The 16,709-nt window shown below is 38.1% G+C and overlaps 1 protein-coding gene across 1 annotated transcript in view; it reads left to right on the plus strand.

Annotated features, from left to right (window-relative positions):
- Positions 1-16,709, plus strand: part of LOC120542720 (alpha-centractin) — a 39,344-nt gene that overhangs the window by 13,482 nt on the left and 9,153 nt on the right. The window contains exons 3-8 of the mRNA XM_039775358.1: positions 529-604; positions 5,810-5,935; positions 7,383-7,507; positions 10,661-10,877; positions 12,027-12,119; positions 15,429-15,603. Coding sequence (XP_039631292.1) covers positions 529-604; positions 5,810-5,935; positions 7,383-7,507; positions 10,661-10,877; positions 12,027-12,119; positions 15,429-15,603 — 812 coding nt within the window. The remainder of the gene's footprint in view (positions 1-528; positions 605-5,809; positions 5,936-7,382; positions 7,508-10,660; positions 10,878-12,026; positions 12,120-15,428; positions 15,604-16,709) is intronic.

Below are 16,709 nucleotides of genomic sequence, written 5' to 3' on the forward strand. Positions count from 1 at the left end.
CCTGTGATATCTTCATGATTTCTTTAATTATAGTCTGCACAGATAATGTGACATTTATTATACTGTATAGAGTATGTGTTCTTTATAATATTGTTACCATAATGCCTATGAAATATACAGTATTTCTTCTCTTCAGTTGTTCTTTATGTTTTTTTATACAGTAAGGGATCTTTATGAACCTATATTAAATTAGAATTAATAGAAACATTTTATTAAAGACAGATGAATGATTGTTTAAGTGTAAATGTCTGTTTTGAGGCATGCTGTATGTGTATTCAAATTAGGTCATTAGATTTCATATAATCACTTTTGCCTTGCTTATCCAGTCCTTGTCATTTCTTTTTAAACTAGATTGTGAGAGAATATGCATGTGCTTTTTTGTTGTACAATGAATACATTTCTTCAAATTTTTTGTTCTGTAAATAGCAAGACATTTTTTCCAACTTTTGTTTCATTATAATGTAGGCAGCATTTTTCTGCTGCCTCCACCCCGTGACTATAATTGATGATTGTTTTCTTTTTCTTTAGTGTTGGGCGGCCAAAACATGTGCGAGTCATGGCAGGAGCCTTGGAGGGAGATATTTTTATTGGTCCAAAAGCAGAGGTAGGACTACTAATCTTTTCAAAGAAAATGAAGCTGTTGTTCAATGTAGGGTCCACCACATCAGAATCCTTATTTTGAGAGAAAGAAAAACTGAAAAAAACAGAGATATTGTTAGCTGCTATTTCCGGATCAAATGTTCAGAAAAGAGAACTGCAAAATTTCAGAGTAGTAAAGTAGCTATATGGAGATAAATAAAGATTTCTTTTTCCAGATATTGTCTCTAGTACTTGCTTTGCACTACAAAAGTTTCTGAAAGAGTTTAAAATTCACAAATATCCATTCGTCCTTTGATGAACTGGGTGGTGGTGATCTATCAGCTTCATTGAATCCTGTCTTGTAAAGCATGAAAAATAAGCAGTTTGATTTAGGAACATTTATGTTAGGCAGAATACCCAGTTAGTGCTGGGCGGTCTTATGGCCTTGGAACCCCTGCAGATTTAGTTTTTCTTTTCTCCAGCCTAACTGGAGTTTTTTTTGTTGTTGTTTTTTTATATCCTCACGGCCATCTGACTTTACCTTGTTTTATTATCTATTCTTTAAAATATATTTTAAATATATATATATATATTGTGGTAAGCAGCCCGGACACAGACAGGCAGACATCATTGCAAGTCACCACATACACTTTATTTACAATATTTACAATAAATGTCCAACAGCACACAACCCAGTGCCCCTGCACCAATCACCCTTTAGTCCAGGCCTTTTCCATGGCCTCTCTCTTCACTGCCTCCACTCCTCTTCCAGCTGCCAAATGGAGGCGGCCCCTTTTATGTTCACCTGGACGTGGTCCATGTGCCTCTTGATGAACTTCCGCCGGCACTTCCTGGTGTGGCGGAAGTGCTGACGTCCAGGGCTCTTCAGGCATCCGGGTGCCCCCTGGCGGTGACCACGGGTCCCTATAGGGCGGCTGCCCTCTCGTGGTCCGGAGGAGGCATAATCCCTCTCCTGGTCCGTCTAGGTGTCCCGGCTGGGTACCGCCCCCAGCCACTCGCCACTATATAGCATTCGTAGTCTGAGTCCCGATCTGATTGTATGGGTGGTTACCTACCAGGTAATGTATGCGGTTGGTCTGCCAGTCTGCAAACATCCTCCATGGATGTTGAATGTAATTACTCCGATCTCCAGGCTGTCAAATAAACGAACTACACGGCATTGCACAGTGTAAAGAGGCTTCACCTCTAACGCTGACGTCCGTGGTTCAATCCCCGCGAGGGTTGCAGTGGAGTGTGTACGCCTGATGAGCCCAAATAAGGGGGAAACGTGTCACATACTATTTACATTATTTAAACAGTAAACTATGTAACATATATAAATATATGTATATATATTTATCTTCTTGTAACTTTCTTTTGTCATCTTGTAAAGCAGTTTGAGCTACTTTGTTGTATATAAGTAAATGTTGTTGTTATCCCAGTTGAAGTGTTCACAGGGCAGCACAGCCCTGGAAGGGATACCAAATTATTTCAAGGCATGCACACAGGGCTGATTTAGAATCTCTAGTTTGCTTATTGCTTCTTACTATTAGGAAAAAAATAGCTTTATAACCACTATTGTGGTAATAGCAATAGTTCTATTAATACATGTCTAATCATATTGGTCACAATAATCAAATTTATAATAAAATAGAAGGACTTAAATAAGGAGAAACAAAGTAACAAGCTGAATGGTTTTCTACAGGATGGGGAGGTTAAAACACTTAACCATCACAAGTATTACATAACACCTGCTTCTTGCCTTCCTCACCTTTTTTTCCTGGCCTAATAGCCACATGCCAGTTGAACAGCCATTAAACTCATCTACCTGACTCCACACTCACTCTATAATGGTTCACGGGGTCTTGTAAGAATAGCTAATTGACACTTCTGAAGTTATGTCATGTGGCAGTGGAATCATTTCTAGGCCAGGGATACCAGATCAGAGCTGTACCTAGCTGTACCTGTCTGCTGCTGTCCAACTCTGCAGAGGTTTCCCCTCCTACACAGCATTAAGGAATGAACCTTAAAATGTACTGCTCCCATGTTGGATGTGAGGTAGCAACAGACAGAGGAAAGGCTTACTGAGGCCCACAGAGAATGTGAGAGACAGATAGAGACCAAAACTAATAAATTACTGTATGTCTGTATATGGGCGGCACGGTGGCGCAGTGGTAGCGCTGCTGCCCCACAGTTAGAAGACCTGGGTTCGCTTCCCGGGTCCTCCTTGCGTGGAGTTTGCATGTTCTCCCCTTGTCTGCGTGGGTTTCCTCCGGGTGCTCCGGTTTCCTCCCACAGTCCACAGACATGCAGGTTAGGTGGATTGGCGATTCTGAATTGGCCCTAGTGTGTGCTTGGTGTGTGGGTGTGTTTGTGTGTGTCCTGCGGTGGGTTGGCACCCTGCCCTGGATTGGTTCCTGCCTTGTGCCCTGTGTTGGCTGGGATTGGCTCCAGTAGACCCCCGTGACCCTGTGTTTGGATTCAACGGGTTGGAAAATGGATGGATGACAGTTTTGTACATCTTCATTCAGTAATTAGAGTCCATTTTATTTATACATAACTTTTTTCAATGTACAAAATACTTAACCTTTAGCAGAGACCAATAGAAACATAAAAAAGGCAAACCATCATTACACACAAACAAGTGTGTTAGATACTAATTTAATTAATAATATAAATAATTTAATTAAGAAATTATTTAATTAATAAATAACATAAATCCCTCTAAAAAAGCAGAGAGCAAAAAAAATATCGAATCTCTAGATGAAAATAACAGAAGTACCTGTTGAGGGAAAGTAACACTGGGAGGGATTTTCCAAGTGTTCAGTAGTCGGGATTTAAATTGCTTTTTAAGGAATGACGCATATCAACAGATGTAAAGTCTTTGGGTAGGTAATTTGAAAATTTGGGTCCAGTAAAATTAACAACTCTATCATCCATTGAACCAAGAGTAGCTGAGGACATCGCTTTATCCTTCAGGAGATCTTGGTGACTTTTTGTGAACACGTTGAATTTATTACATGGCACATATCTACATGGTTGTTTCCTCCCACAGTCCAAAGAGATGCAGGTTAGGTGCATTGGCGATCCTCAATTGTCCCTAGTGTGTGCTTGCTGTGTAAGTGTGTGTGTGTGTGTGTGCCCTGCGGTGGGCTGGCGCCCTGCCTGGGGTTTGTTTCCTGCCTTGCACCCTGTGTTGGCTGGAATTGGCTCCAGCAGACCCCCATGACCCTGTAGTTAGGATATAGCAGATTGGATAATGGATGGATGGATATCTACATGGTTAGTTGCATTCCATTAAACTGATTCATTATAATCGATTCATTCTGTCTAACCATCCATTTTCTAAGTCCCTATTTCAAATAAGGTCTTCATTTTAATTATCCTTATTTTCAACAAAGTAGTTGAAAGAATTGTTAATGGCAGGCTTCTTGCTTAAGTCAAGTTCTAATCATTTTGTTTTTTCCCCCAAAGACTTTTGTTTAGCAATGTTGTTACATACAAAAATAACAATGTGACACTGATCTCAGTTTTTTTTTTGGTCATTAGATGCTACTTCTATGTGTTTCTATTTCTTAAATAGTAAAATCAGAAAACTGATTTAACAATAAACACCCTGCTTGTCAATATCATAAGAAGAATAAAGAAAGGGTATTCTCTCTAGCCTCATTGAGCTGAATTAATGTCTCAGCTTGTCGCTGTCTTTGTAGAGCTTGTATTTCCTCAAATGTCCATGTGGGTTTTCTCCAGGTCCTCCAGTTTCTTCCCAAATCTCAGAAACATCCTTGTTATGTAATGTAATGAGACTAAAATCAGCCTGATGTGATTAAGCGTGTGTACTTTCAGTATGAGTGTTAATTCTGTGGTGGACTGGTGTGCTAGCCGTGGCTAGTTGTTTTCTTACCCCAATAGCTATATGATAAACTTTGGCCACCTGCAAACTTGGAATGGATTTTGCTGATGAAAAAAATGGATGAACGAACAGAGGTGTTTATTAAATACTAAACGTGAAACTGGAAGTTAACATTCTGAACAATGACTGCATCTAAAAGAATGACCATGACAACGCTTAAATGTTGCATTATGATAAATCCATCTTCGAAAGGTTCAAATTTTTTATTAGCCATATTAATTAATCATAACTTAATGTTATCATCACTGACCTTCTGTATATGTCATGAATGTTTATATTTTTTATTTTCATATGTATTTTTTTTGTTAAATGCTGCTGTACTATAGTTATCTCAGATACTAGGGAATAGAAGAAGCAGTACTGACACACATTTTAAAGATTGTTTTTCTTTTTTATTAGGCCTGCATTTGTAGTTATCATAATGAAATTGATGCAAGAGCAGTGTTTAAATATGTGTCAATGAGTTTTACCAGTATTAGTGTTTTGTTACTAATTCTGTCATCTGCGAAGCTGATCCTCTATAGTTGTACAGTGAGTTAAGATATAATTTAATTAAATGTAATATGAAGTCTTCCATTTATTTAATTTAAAACAGTTCATATTCATAGAGCTTAGGTTCTGTCTGCTGTACTTAATGGCAGCCATGCTGATCTTTGGAGAGTGACCCTCTTTAGGGGCTATAATCAGTTTAGATGGAAAACAGGAGGGCTGGTGGGACAATACAAAACAGAGCAGAGGTGGCTCCTGGACACTTTAAAACATCTGTCACTAATTAAAAATTAATGTTTTTTAATGTTTAATTTACTACTTTACTAATATTCCCAGAACACTGAATCTTCTTAAATCCCTTTCAAGTATTCTGATACTTTGTCACTTGTTTTTAGTTACTGCTTATTTATAAATGTTACACTTTAGTCCCAAATACTGTATTGCATTGTCTCCTAAGGTCTTTCCATAAGGCTCCATCAGTAGTCACAGTCTTATAAATTTTATATGTTACGCATTTTAATCAGACATACCTGTAACTGCTTATTCTCGAAATGTCTTATCTCTCCTCATTCTGCTATGTCGATCGCTCATACTGTCAGTTTAGTCTCATGCAATATCTCTTCATATTTATTTGTAGGGACTGTTCAGAATTTGTCTGCTTGTAGTTTTTAATTACATCCTTCAGTATTTTTTTTATACCATTTATGTGTAAAGCTCTTTATGGTGATGTACTCAATAAAAAGTCAAAACTATACAGTAAATAATTGTACTATATAAAATAAAAATTGATTGCTATTTTAATAAATGTTGGAATTCTTCTTTCCATAGGAGCACAGGGGCTTGCTTACAGTCCGTTACCCTATGGAACATGGAATTGTTAAAGACTGGAATGATATGGAGCGAATTTGGCAGTATGTCTATTCCAAAGACCAGCTTCAGACATTTTCAGAAGAGGTAGTACAATATTACACTTATGGTTGCTTCATTAAAATTCATACATAAGCAAATCTGAAGCCAAGGTTGTATTTTGCATATTGATAACTTTTGCCCAGAAAGTCTTGCAAAACAGTTCCTTGTTATTGCTAATATCTTATTCTACATGTGCTTGAGCCTACACATAGCATATATACAGATATATACAAATATATATTTGCTGCATTCCTGACTTTTGTGCCTAATCTTTGTAAATTAGAACAGATTCGTTTCTACTTCTTTTAGTAATTGCAGTCACTTCTTCAATAGCTTTGTCATCACTCCCAAAAGTTTTTGTACGGATTACATCTTTTAGGACACCAAAGAGGAGGCAATATATTGTTTCACTTACTTACTGTGGATGTTTAGTCTTGACTCTTTCTTTGCCTAAAAAAATGAAATGACCGTCTGTTCTTTAAAATTTACATCATAACACAATGATATTTTAGGAGCCACTACTTAGCAAATGTGCTGAGTGGTGAACACTGCAGTAGCAAGCTTGACTTTTCAGATTAGCCTCAGAATAACTTGCAGACATTTCCTGAAATATGTATAAAATGTGGCCAACGTTTTGAGCAGTCCTTATGGTAGAGTACTTGTTAGTGCCACAGCCACCCAGTTCTACGAGTCCTGACCTAGTTGCTGTATGCTTGAAACTGCATTTTCTTCTCTCATGTGTGCAAGGTTTTTTATCATGTACTTTTTGGGAATTTGTGTGATTTGTATTCTGGTTATATTCTGTCATTATTATTCTGGTTAAATAAATCTGGCTTGAGATATAGAGTCGATTTTGTTGTGGTTAAGCATCCTGTCAAGGGTTAACATGGTAGTGTTCTAGATAAAAACTGTCTAGTGGATTAGTAAATATCCCTTTACTGTATTTGTAAGTTCTGTGGTGCGTTGGCGCCCTGCCCGGGGTTTGTTTCCTGCCTTGAACCCTGTGTTGGCTGGGATTGGCTCCAGCAGACCCCTGTGGCCCTGTAGTTAGAATATAGCGGGTTGGATAATGGATGGATGGATGGATGTATTTAAGTTTGCAGTTAGTAAATGTGAGTTCATTAGCAGTGTACAAGGCATAGCCCACTTCATAAAAAACAAGGGCAGACCAAGGACATGGTGTACGGATTATATCTCTCATTTGGGCTGGGACCATCCAGGAATTTCCCAGGAGGTATTATAAGAGGTTGGTGAGAATAGCCTGGGCAGCTGAGTTCAGCACGTTGCTGCCATGACCCTCATTAAAAAACTGAAATGAAAACGATAATAATAATAATGGATTGAAAAAAAGGGATTGAGTACCTACTGTTAATGGCCATTGTAGAGATTTAGTAAAAAATTTCCAAAATTATGTTACTGCTTTATAAAAGTCTATTGCAATGGGTGTATGCTTTGAATTTTTTATTTACTGTATCTCTGTTTTCTTTTATAGCACCCTGTATTGCTAACTGAGGCCCCCCTCAATCCACGGAAGAACAGAGAACGGGCAGCTGAGGTCTTCTTTGAAACTTTTAATGTTCCAGCTCTGTTTATATCAATGCAGGCAGTGCTTAGTCTGTAAGTCATCTTGTACCTTACTCATCTGAACGTTAAAACATTAGAACAGGCCATTCACATCAATAAACTCACCAATCCCATTCACCTAGATTTTCCAAAGTAATATCAATTCAAGATTGAAGGTCCCTAAAGTCCTACTGTGTACCACACTACCTGGTAATTCCTTTCATGCCTCTATGGTTCTTTGCGTGAAGAAAAACTTTCTAACATTTTTGCAAGATTTGCTCTTAAGTTTCCAACCATGTTCCTGTGTTCTTGCTAAAGGATTTATTTTAAAGCAACAGCTGGGATCCACTGTGTTAATTCCCTTAATAATTTCAAACCTCTTCATCTCTCTTAAACTGAAAGGGTTGAACTCTTTTATAACTCATACTTTGCGCTTCTAGTGGCTTTCTCTAGTGCTGCTATGTCTTTTTGTAGCATGGAGACCAAAATTGTGTGCAGTACTTCAGGTGAGGGTTCACTAGTGCATTATATACAATATGTACAGCCAAATTAATTTTCTGATGCGGCTTAGATTCTTCTTCTCATGCAACAGCCAAATTGTGAGAGGCAATTGAGCATCACAACACTCTCATACTGTCATACTGTACATGAAACGACGGCCAATGAAGCTAAAACTCAGGCCAGCTCACAAAATCAAATCGGGCATAACATTGTGCCAAAAATCACACAGTGTATATCTATGCTGTGCTAATGCCCAGTGTATGCAGACAATTACATGCTATGCATTTTTTGTCCATTTAATATGGATGAAACTACAATGTGAAAATGCTAGTGCAAACAGAGATCATTGTCGTTAAAAAAAAAAAAACAACTATTTTTACATGAAAATGTTGTAGTTTGGATATACCCTGAATGTCTGAAGTTTCAATAAGAAGGATTTCTCTAAGATCCTATTTAATGATGTTCTAACCATTAGCACCCGTTCTGGTACACCTGATTCAAATGTTAGGTATTTGAAGTAGAGATAAATGTACGGTGTGCTTACTTTTTCCACATGTGAAATTGGCATTTATATTTATTTAAATTATACAATGGACTACAAAAAGTAAATGTGGCGTAACATTTGCTTTATTACATTACCTTTATATATGAATTCTGTTTAAAGACCAAATCTTGATATGTCCACTTATGTTAAAACAGAAAAAAACATTTCATGAGGAGTACTTACTTTTTCACCGATTAGTCACTATTTCACTATTCCATTGTACTTCTTATAAATGACAAAGCAATCTTGAACCTCAAGTCAGGTTCTATTTGTATTTCATAACGCACTACAAGGTATTGCATGCAGCCCTAAATTCACATAAGAAAAAAATCAAAACTGCAAATTTTTTATTAGCACCTTGTCTGAAAAATGAATTATGATCCACAAGAATTGTCCAAGCGCCAACAAATAACTACAGGCGGCTTCATATTTTGTCTCCTGGGAAATGTTGAAGTTACCTTGGTTATCACGAGCACAATAGCTGTTCTCAGGCTTCCTCCCCCTCTTCCCCTGTGGGAAGCAGTGCTTAATTATTTTGGCTGCCCATTGTGTTCTACAAAACAAACTGAATTCACCTCTGTACAACTTTTCTGCAATGTACCAAAAACTTAAAAAAATATATCTTTTTGCACGTTGGGCTTTTCTTAAAAGTCCATTAATTAAAAAGAAATTTTATTTATATATTAGCAATTGAAACTAATATACCTCACTAGTCAATAAATGAACACCAAACCATATTGTTACAAAGGCAACAAAATGACATAATTCACTGAATGTCTTCCATTTAATCTGTAGCACAAACTTGAGAAAATAAACTCTGTAGCATGACAGGAATGGTGACAGAAGATGGATTTATGTTTATTTCGGTCCTTTCTGATTTTATTGAAAGCATTTATGTAAGTCAGAAGCCTCAAATTCAGATCTTGGAGTTCCGCAGGGGTTGCAAGGTTTTGTTCCAGCTGCTTTCCTAATTACATAGTAGCCAATTTCTGCTGCCTATGGAACATATTAAATTGCCTTCATTTTTATTGACTCAATTTTTAAGATTCCCAAACCCAAATTGCTTATTTTTCCTTATAAAGCCGCCAGTTAACAATGAATACTGAGCTGGTCCAAGTCTAAAAACATTTGGATGATATCCTCAGAAAACCAATAAGTATTAGAAATATATAATGTGTCACAGAGGTTGTACTGCCAAGCCCTAATGCAGGAGTCTTGGACTCAGTTCCTGGTGGGTTCTAATGTCTTCAGATTATTACTGCAACCGGTTTTATAATTGAAACCGAATTAATGATACGTGTTGTTTTACTTAATAAGATGTCTTGGCGATGTAAAGTATGTGTCATTAATAGTAGTAATAATTAAGAAAGTTGCTGGAATAGAAATCTGCAGCCATTGTGGCCCACCAGGATCTACATTTGAAACCAGTTGATTATGTAAAATATCATTTAATTTTTTTCTTTGTAGTATAGAGCTGTTCACTGAGTGCAGGCACAGAGCACTGTGAACAATTCTCAGTTAAAATCAAAGTATAGATTATACTAATTACTAAATACAGAACCGGGACACATATAAATGCAAATTTGTTAAAACATACAAAGAATAAGGTAAGAACGATTTGAACAGCCAGAGAATAACGCGTTGCAGTAGTCACTTCTACTAGAAATAAATGCATTGATTAATTTCTCAGTATCTTGCATATTTAGAAAACAGTTAAGATGGAAAAAATTATTTTGTAATGTGTGTTTTAAATGTCTTGCTAGAGTCAAAAATAGCACCAAAATTGAGTGCAAACTAATGGTGATTCCAACTGAGTTAAAGAATGACAAAATGTTGTTGCTGTCAACATCATTTCCTCCAAAAACTAACATTTCTATTTTTCAGTATTTAGAGACAAATATCTCTTATCATCTTCTCCTTTAACTCGCTGACCCAGGCATTCAGATATAAATATTATGCTCTAAAAATGAACCATATGCACATAAGACCCATTTGCCAAAAAATATATGTGTCATAAATAGGCTGTGATTTATTGTGCTAGCAAACTGGTTTGGAATGGAGTTCATGCCACTTTAAAAATAAGGATTGTTAGTTATGATGATGTTAATATATAGCTCACAAAGAATTAATGCTTTGTTTTTAATGTCCAAATATTTTTGTAGGTATGCAACAGGAAGGACAACTGGAGTAGTCTTGGATTCTGGTGATGGCGTCACCCACGCAGTTCCCATTTATGAAGGTTTTGCCATGCCCCACTCCATCATGAGGATTGATATTGCTGGTCGGGATGTCTCTCGCTACCTGAGGCTGTACCTCCGCAAAGAGGGCTATGATTTCCATACGTCTTCTGAGTTTGAAATTGTGAAGACTATCAAAGAGGTACTTGCCATGTGAAACTAATTTGCTTTAGACCTAATCTGTGATTGTTTTCTGTATATTGTATAGATATTACGGCCAAAACCGGAAATCTGACAAAGCGGGAAGTGGCTGGCCAAATAGCCATTGTCACTGTAAATTGACCGGCCAATGACTGATCTTTTCCCTGATTTCAGGATTTGGCCAGCCAGCCAAAATGGCACGGGGAGATCGGTCAAAGTCGGAAGAAAAAAAAGGCATGAGCAGCGATTTGTTGCTCACTTAGTAGTGCAATTGCATCAAGTATAGCCTTGGTGGCTCTTGTTTAGAAAGCGGACGCCACTTGGTTGTTTCACAATAATTAAGATTAGGTATATAAGTAGGTTCCACATTTCTGTTATCATTTTAGCCCTAAAATAGTGACTTAACATCAAGGACTTATGTTGTTGACCTTCAGGTTAGTGTTTGGGCGAGGGGAAGGCCATCTCAAGTGGCGTCCGCTTTCTGAACAAGACCTGCCTTGAGCAGTTTCTCGTGCAGAATGGAAAACTTCTGAATCTGCATCTGAAAGTTTTTAAGCATCTTAGCACCTTGAGCGGACAGTCTTACATCAGCACATCGGAGTTTGGCCAGGGAGTTCTCGCCACTTTGCAAAATGGCCAGCCAAAGTAGCATATACGCTGGTCATTTCTAGTATTTCGGACTTTGGCTACATCTTGCGGCCACAATGCGAAATGGCCGCCCAATTCGGGAACTGGCCGAACTTCAGGTTTTGGCCGTAACATAGACATGTGGAGAACATACAGTTCCACAGAGACACTGCCCAAGTGACTGTGTAAGTGAGTGGGCCTCCGGGTTGTTTCCTACCTTCTATCTAATTCTATGATGATAGCCCTCAGCCTATGATTATGAATCCTGTTATTTAGAACAAAGCTGGATGAAAAATAAGCAGACATTTTTCGAGGGATGCAGATTCCTGCTTGTCAATTTTAGGAGAACACCAGCTATGTGTTTATTTGTTTATATGGTTTGTTTCCATCATATGGGGACAAAACTCTTTTTTTTCCCCGTCTTTATTTAGACCACATAGTGAAGCTGAATCCAGCAATGTTTCTTGCTTTACATTTTTTATGTAGTAAACTCCCTGACTTGAAATATTTTTTGGTTTTCTAGCGTGCCTGTTTCCTATCCATAAACCCACAAAAGGATGAGACATTAGATACAGAAAAAGCACAATATACTTTACCAGACGGAAGCACAATTGAGGTATGTTAAAATGTCTGACATTGATGTGGACTTTTTATAGTCTTATTCAGTAAGTCCTCTGTGTCACTGGACTGGAAACCACAACATCAGGGGCTCAAATCATTGTGTGACACTAAGCAAGTCATTTAATTTGTCCTTAAAATCAACCTAACCTGAAGAGGGAAAAATGTGCTTACCCCTCAAACCTGAGCTGGTTATACTTTTAACTGTGAGGTTGATTTGAGTATGGAAGGTGAAAATAGTATAAGAGCATGTAGAGGAAATCACATAACACAAAAACAATGCAATCTATTTATTTTTATTTGGGAAATCCAACCATTCTCTTTGCTTAATTTTCAGTTAATCAAAAGAGTGACATTTTAAAAATTGATGTTTATTTATTTTTTTAAAGCATGCTTATATGTTAGTGTCTAACACATTTTACAGAACCTACACTTACTGAAGTTAGCAGCAAGACTGACACAGATGGATTACAGCCAAAGGCTAAATTAAGCATGAATGGCTCAAAACAGAGTTATTTAACTTTAGGGTGTTAGGCAGTGAAAAATGAATGTACTATTTGTGTACTATAAGGAATTGCCTCTTACTGTGAAAATTGAGTGTAATTTTCTCGGCAGTTGTCCAAGAGGCGGTCTGATTATCTTATTACTAGCCCGGGTCGGCAATCAGGCAATCACACCTGCAACTGCACCCCAGTATATAAAAAGGGGAGCGCAAAATCAGAAAAAGAAAGGAACAAGAGAGAATGGAAGTTAAAGAACGAGAGAAGAGAAGACATGAGTGAGTGACTGAGTGAGCACAAAGAAAGGAAGCAGGCAGATGGGTATGGACCCCCAGGAAAGAGTGTGTGTGGCCAGTGCTCAAGAGGGACCTCAAGGGTTCATAAGTGGCAGGAGTGACCATTGTGCTCAGAAGTGTGCTCTCGCCGGGAGGTGCCAATGGATCGGCAGCGTGTGAGAGGACAGAGCATGCTTTCACTAGGTGGAGCCTGGAAAGGTAGCGGTTGGTGCAGAGCAGGACACAGTGGCTCCCCTCTGATGCCTGGAGGATTGACATTAGAGACACGGCCCAGGAGAAGAAGGTTTTAAAGGGGCACCGAGGTTCAGCAGCGTTTCATAGATGTTTTCCTGCCTGTTTTTTTAACTTTGTTTGATGGATATTTATTTGGAATAATTTTAACCTCCACAGCCACTGACTTTTTATGGATTATTTATCCATTGAATTTTTGAGCACTTCGCTTTTTTGGACACTTGTTTTGGTTGCTTTATTTCCATAAAAGCACTTAAATACTTTTCACCATCCCCTTCCTTGGTGTGTTTGTCTGCTCCGCTCATCCCGGTCATGACTATTGGCGGGTTGGAGAGGCTCCCAATGTGTCCCGGTAGCGTGGGGCCGACCCACATGTGTTATAATCCTTCTAATAACTTCAAAGTATTATATTGGTGACTAAAACCAATCAACTATCCCTTGTTGCTTGTAAAACTCTGGAAACTTCCTCTGGATCCCATATTAATATAGTGTAATAAAGGAGGAAAAAATAAGGCTAGACTAAAAGGAAAAGCAACCAATGTAACATAACATGTAGAAATGAGTTCTATATGAAACAGTAATATTTCCTAAGCTGTTTGAAAACACAGACCACAATGATACACTAAATATTGCTCGTGCCAGATAAACCCATCTTAATTTTTGGATTTCACACTCCCATTGTTGTCTTGCTTGACCACATCTACTTTGACTGTGATTGCGTGGCCCCAACACATGCCAGCTATCACTGTAAATTCTAATTACAACCCAGGCTGAACATCTACTGTGAGATGAACTTTATGTGGTAGAGAAGCAGAAAATGTATATTAAACATTGTTTCATGCTTAGTGGGTGTACTGAGAGGAGTAAGCAACAACAACTAATCCACCATAGTGTGCAGAGTTTATAAATGCAGGCCTAGTAAAGAGATTTTTGTTATATGTGGTACTAACTTATATGGCAGATTTATTAGTTGTCCAAAACACCAAGTATATTTATGAAGCAATCCTTACTGTGTTTAACACATAAAATGTTTTGTTGATGAACACTCTTCTAGAGGATTTTGCTTATCAGTGGGCTTAGTTTAATGGCCACTTTTCTTAGACTGAAATCTAAATTTTCAATAAGTTCATTTATCTAGTTTTATATATGTCAGTTTAACCTGCACATAAGGGGAGATGCACAGTGACTAAATACTGCAAAGTATATACCTGTGAGAGTAGCTCTTGGGCCTACCTAGACAAATCGTGCAGAGGTGTGGCTGGCCCACTTACATAATAAGCCCAATCTTTTCCTTTTCTGAAAGGCTGTCCACAGTAGCTTGCACTCATGACTTATAGTCTGCTGCCTGTGTCCAAATGCTGTACCAAATGGCAGTCATTTATTCTCTGTTTAGTGATCACTTCCAGCACCTGACTAATTTCTGGAAATGAGGACTGTCCTAAAATGTTTTAATGGCTCCATGCATTGTACCTTGGACCACCCACTCTTATTCAAAGAGCCAATATAAGGCAGTTTGTGATTTCCATCGTGCTGAGTTCTTCATCTTTCAGACCTTTTTCCACAAAGTAGCCTACTTATTTTCATTAACAATACTGCAGAACTTAATGATAACACAAGGATTACTGAGGAATAATATTTGAACAAGTACAGTACATACACTCACACAAAATATTAGAAGAAATCCCACATTTGATGTGAAAATACATTATAATTATTTTACTGGTATTTTCCCCCTTAAGGGCCCATTAGGTACAGCTTGTTTTTGGAATGCCTCAGTGTCTGCTAGAAAGCAGAGGAATATTTATTCTACTTAACAATTTTCTTAATAAAATACAGCTCTTGGGGAGATCTCTTAGTCTCCATATATTTATTAAAGTAACACTTATCATAATTACCTTCTTAGAGATTTAACATAACTGACATTTTGGGTAGTAGAAAGGTGTGCAGTATAATGTTGAGGTTTCAGCCTGTGATTGAAATGTAGGTCTGTTTTACTGTGTCAAAGAAAAAGGTTTCATTTCTATGTTAGTTCTGCCCCAGGTACAAAGGGAACTCCATCCATAGGTTAATCTGTTCTGCTGCCAGCAGATGTCCCTATGAACATCTTTGGTCCCCAGTCTATGGTGAGAAGTCGCTTCCCCAACGTGGCTATAATTGTAAAGTAAACGTTGAAATTCATGCAGAGAGGTAATCATTGAAAGTGTTATCTAAAAGGCATGGCCAACAGTCCCTTTTATGATATGTGATCCAGAAGTCGGTGATATCTCTTTTATGTTGTAGATTGGACCAGCTCGGTTCCGAGCTCCTGAGCTGCTTTTTAGACCTGATCTGATAGGAGAGGAATGTGAAGGCATCCATGAGGTGCTTGTGTTTGCCATCCAGAAATCGGATATGGATTTGCGGAGAACACTCTTTGCCAACATTGTCCTCTCTGGAGGATCCACACTTTTCAGAGGTGAGAATTCTTAGTTATAAATCATGTTATTACAGAAGTGACTTTTTCTATTTCTTAGTATCTTTGAAATTGTCTTTTGGTGTCAATAGAAGAAATAATCTTTGTATTTATTCGTAAAAGGCAAGTAACAGACACTCCCATGATTCACATTTTTAGAATTTTCTTTTTGGTTAAACTTTGTGCTGTCTGAATAATAATCTGTTTATTAATTATTGATTCAGGAAGAACATTCACATTTTCCACAGGAGGCACCCAAGGCAAAAGGCATTTATTGAAAAAAGATGCAATATTTTTTTTTTAAATTACTTAAAGGGTATGAGTGCTGGGATGACAATTGTCAAATTTAAACTTTATTTAATCATTTAAATCAATTGATGATCAGTTGTTATCCACAATGATAATCTCCCTAAGAGATTAGGAGAGAGAGAGGTTAGGAATATGCGCTGATACAGTGCACTGCCGCACCAACCACACGACAAACCAACTCAGGATCCCAGATTAGGACCCGAGTGCAGCCATGCAACGGGTGACACCTCAGCACCACACTTGTGCAGATGGCGTGGAACAGTGTGAGGATTTTATGGTGACTGGAGTGCCAGTTCTGCCACCAACCCCCAGGTGTTTCCCTGCAGGTTGGAGAGCCTACATGCAAGGATGGATGCAGATTAACGTCATACCCAGGACGGAGCAATTGCAGGTTAAGGGCCTTGCTCAAGGGCCCAACAGAGCAGAGACCCTTTTGGCATTTACAGAATTCAAACCGGCAACCTTCTGATTGCCAGTGCAGATCCCTAGCCTCAGAGCGACCACTCTGCCCCTACAGTAATAGATTAAATAGAATAAAATAAAACCACAAACATCACAAATATAAAAATATGATAACATATTGTCAAATCCCTGGACATAACATTTAATATCATTATTTGACTAACCCGTTCATTAAATTGGGTGCAAGAAAAAGGAAGGTTAAGTATCGCTTTTCTGTCCATTTCAGTGACTAGGAGCTGCAGATTTGAAGCACTATGTATTTGACAGCTATATGCAGTGTGGGTTTTATGGGTAATCATGAAAAATCCCCTCTGTCCCCTCCAGGAGGCGCTTTCTTG

Source organism: Polypterus senegalus, chromosome 1 (genome assembly GCF_016835505.1).
Source record: "Polypterus senegalus isolate Bchr_013 chromosome 1, ASM1683550v1, whole genome shotgun sequence".
NCBI lineage: Eukaryota > Metazoa > Chordata > Cladistia > Polypteriformes > Polypteridae > Polypterus > Polypterus senegalus.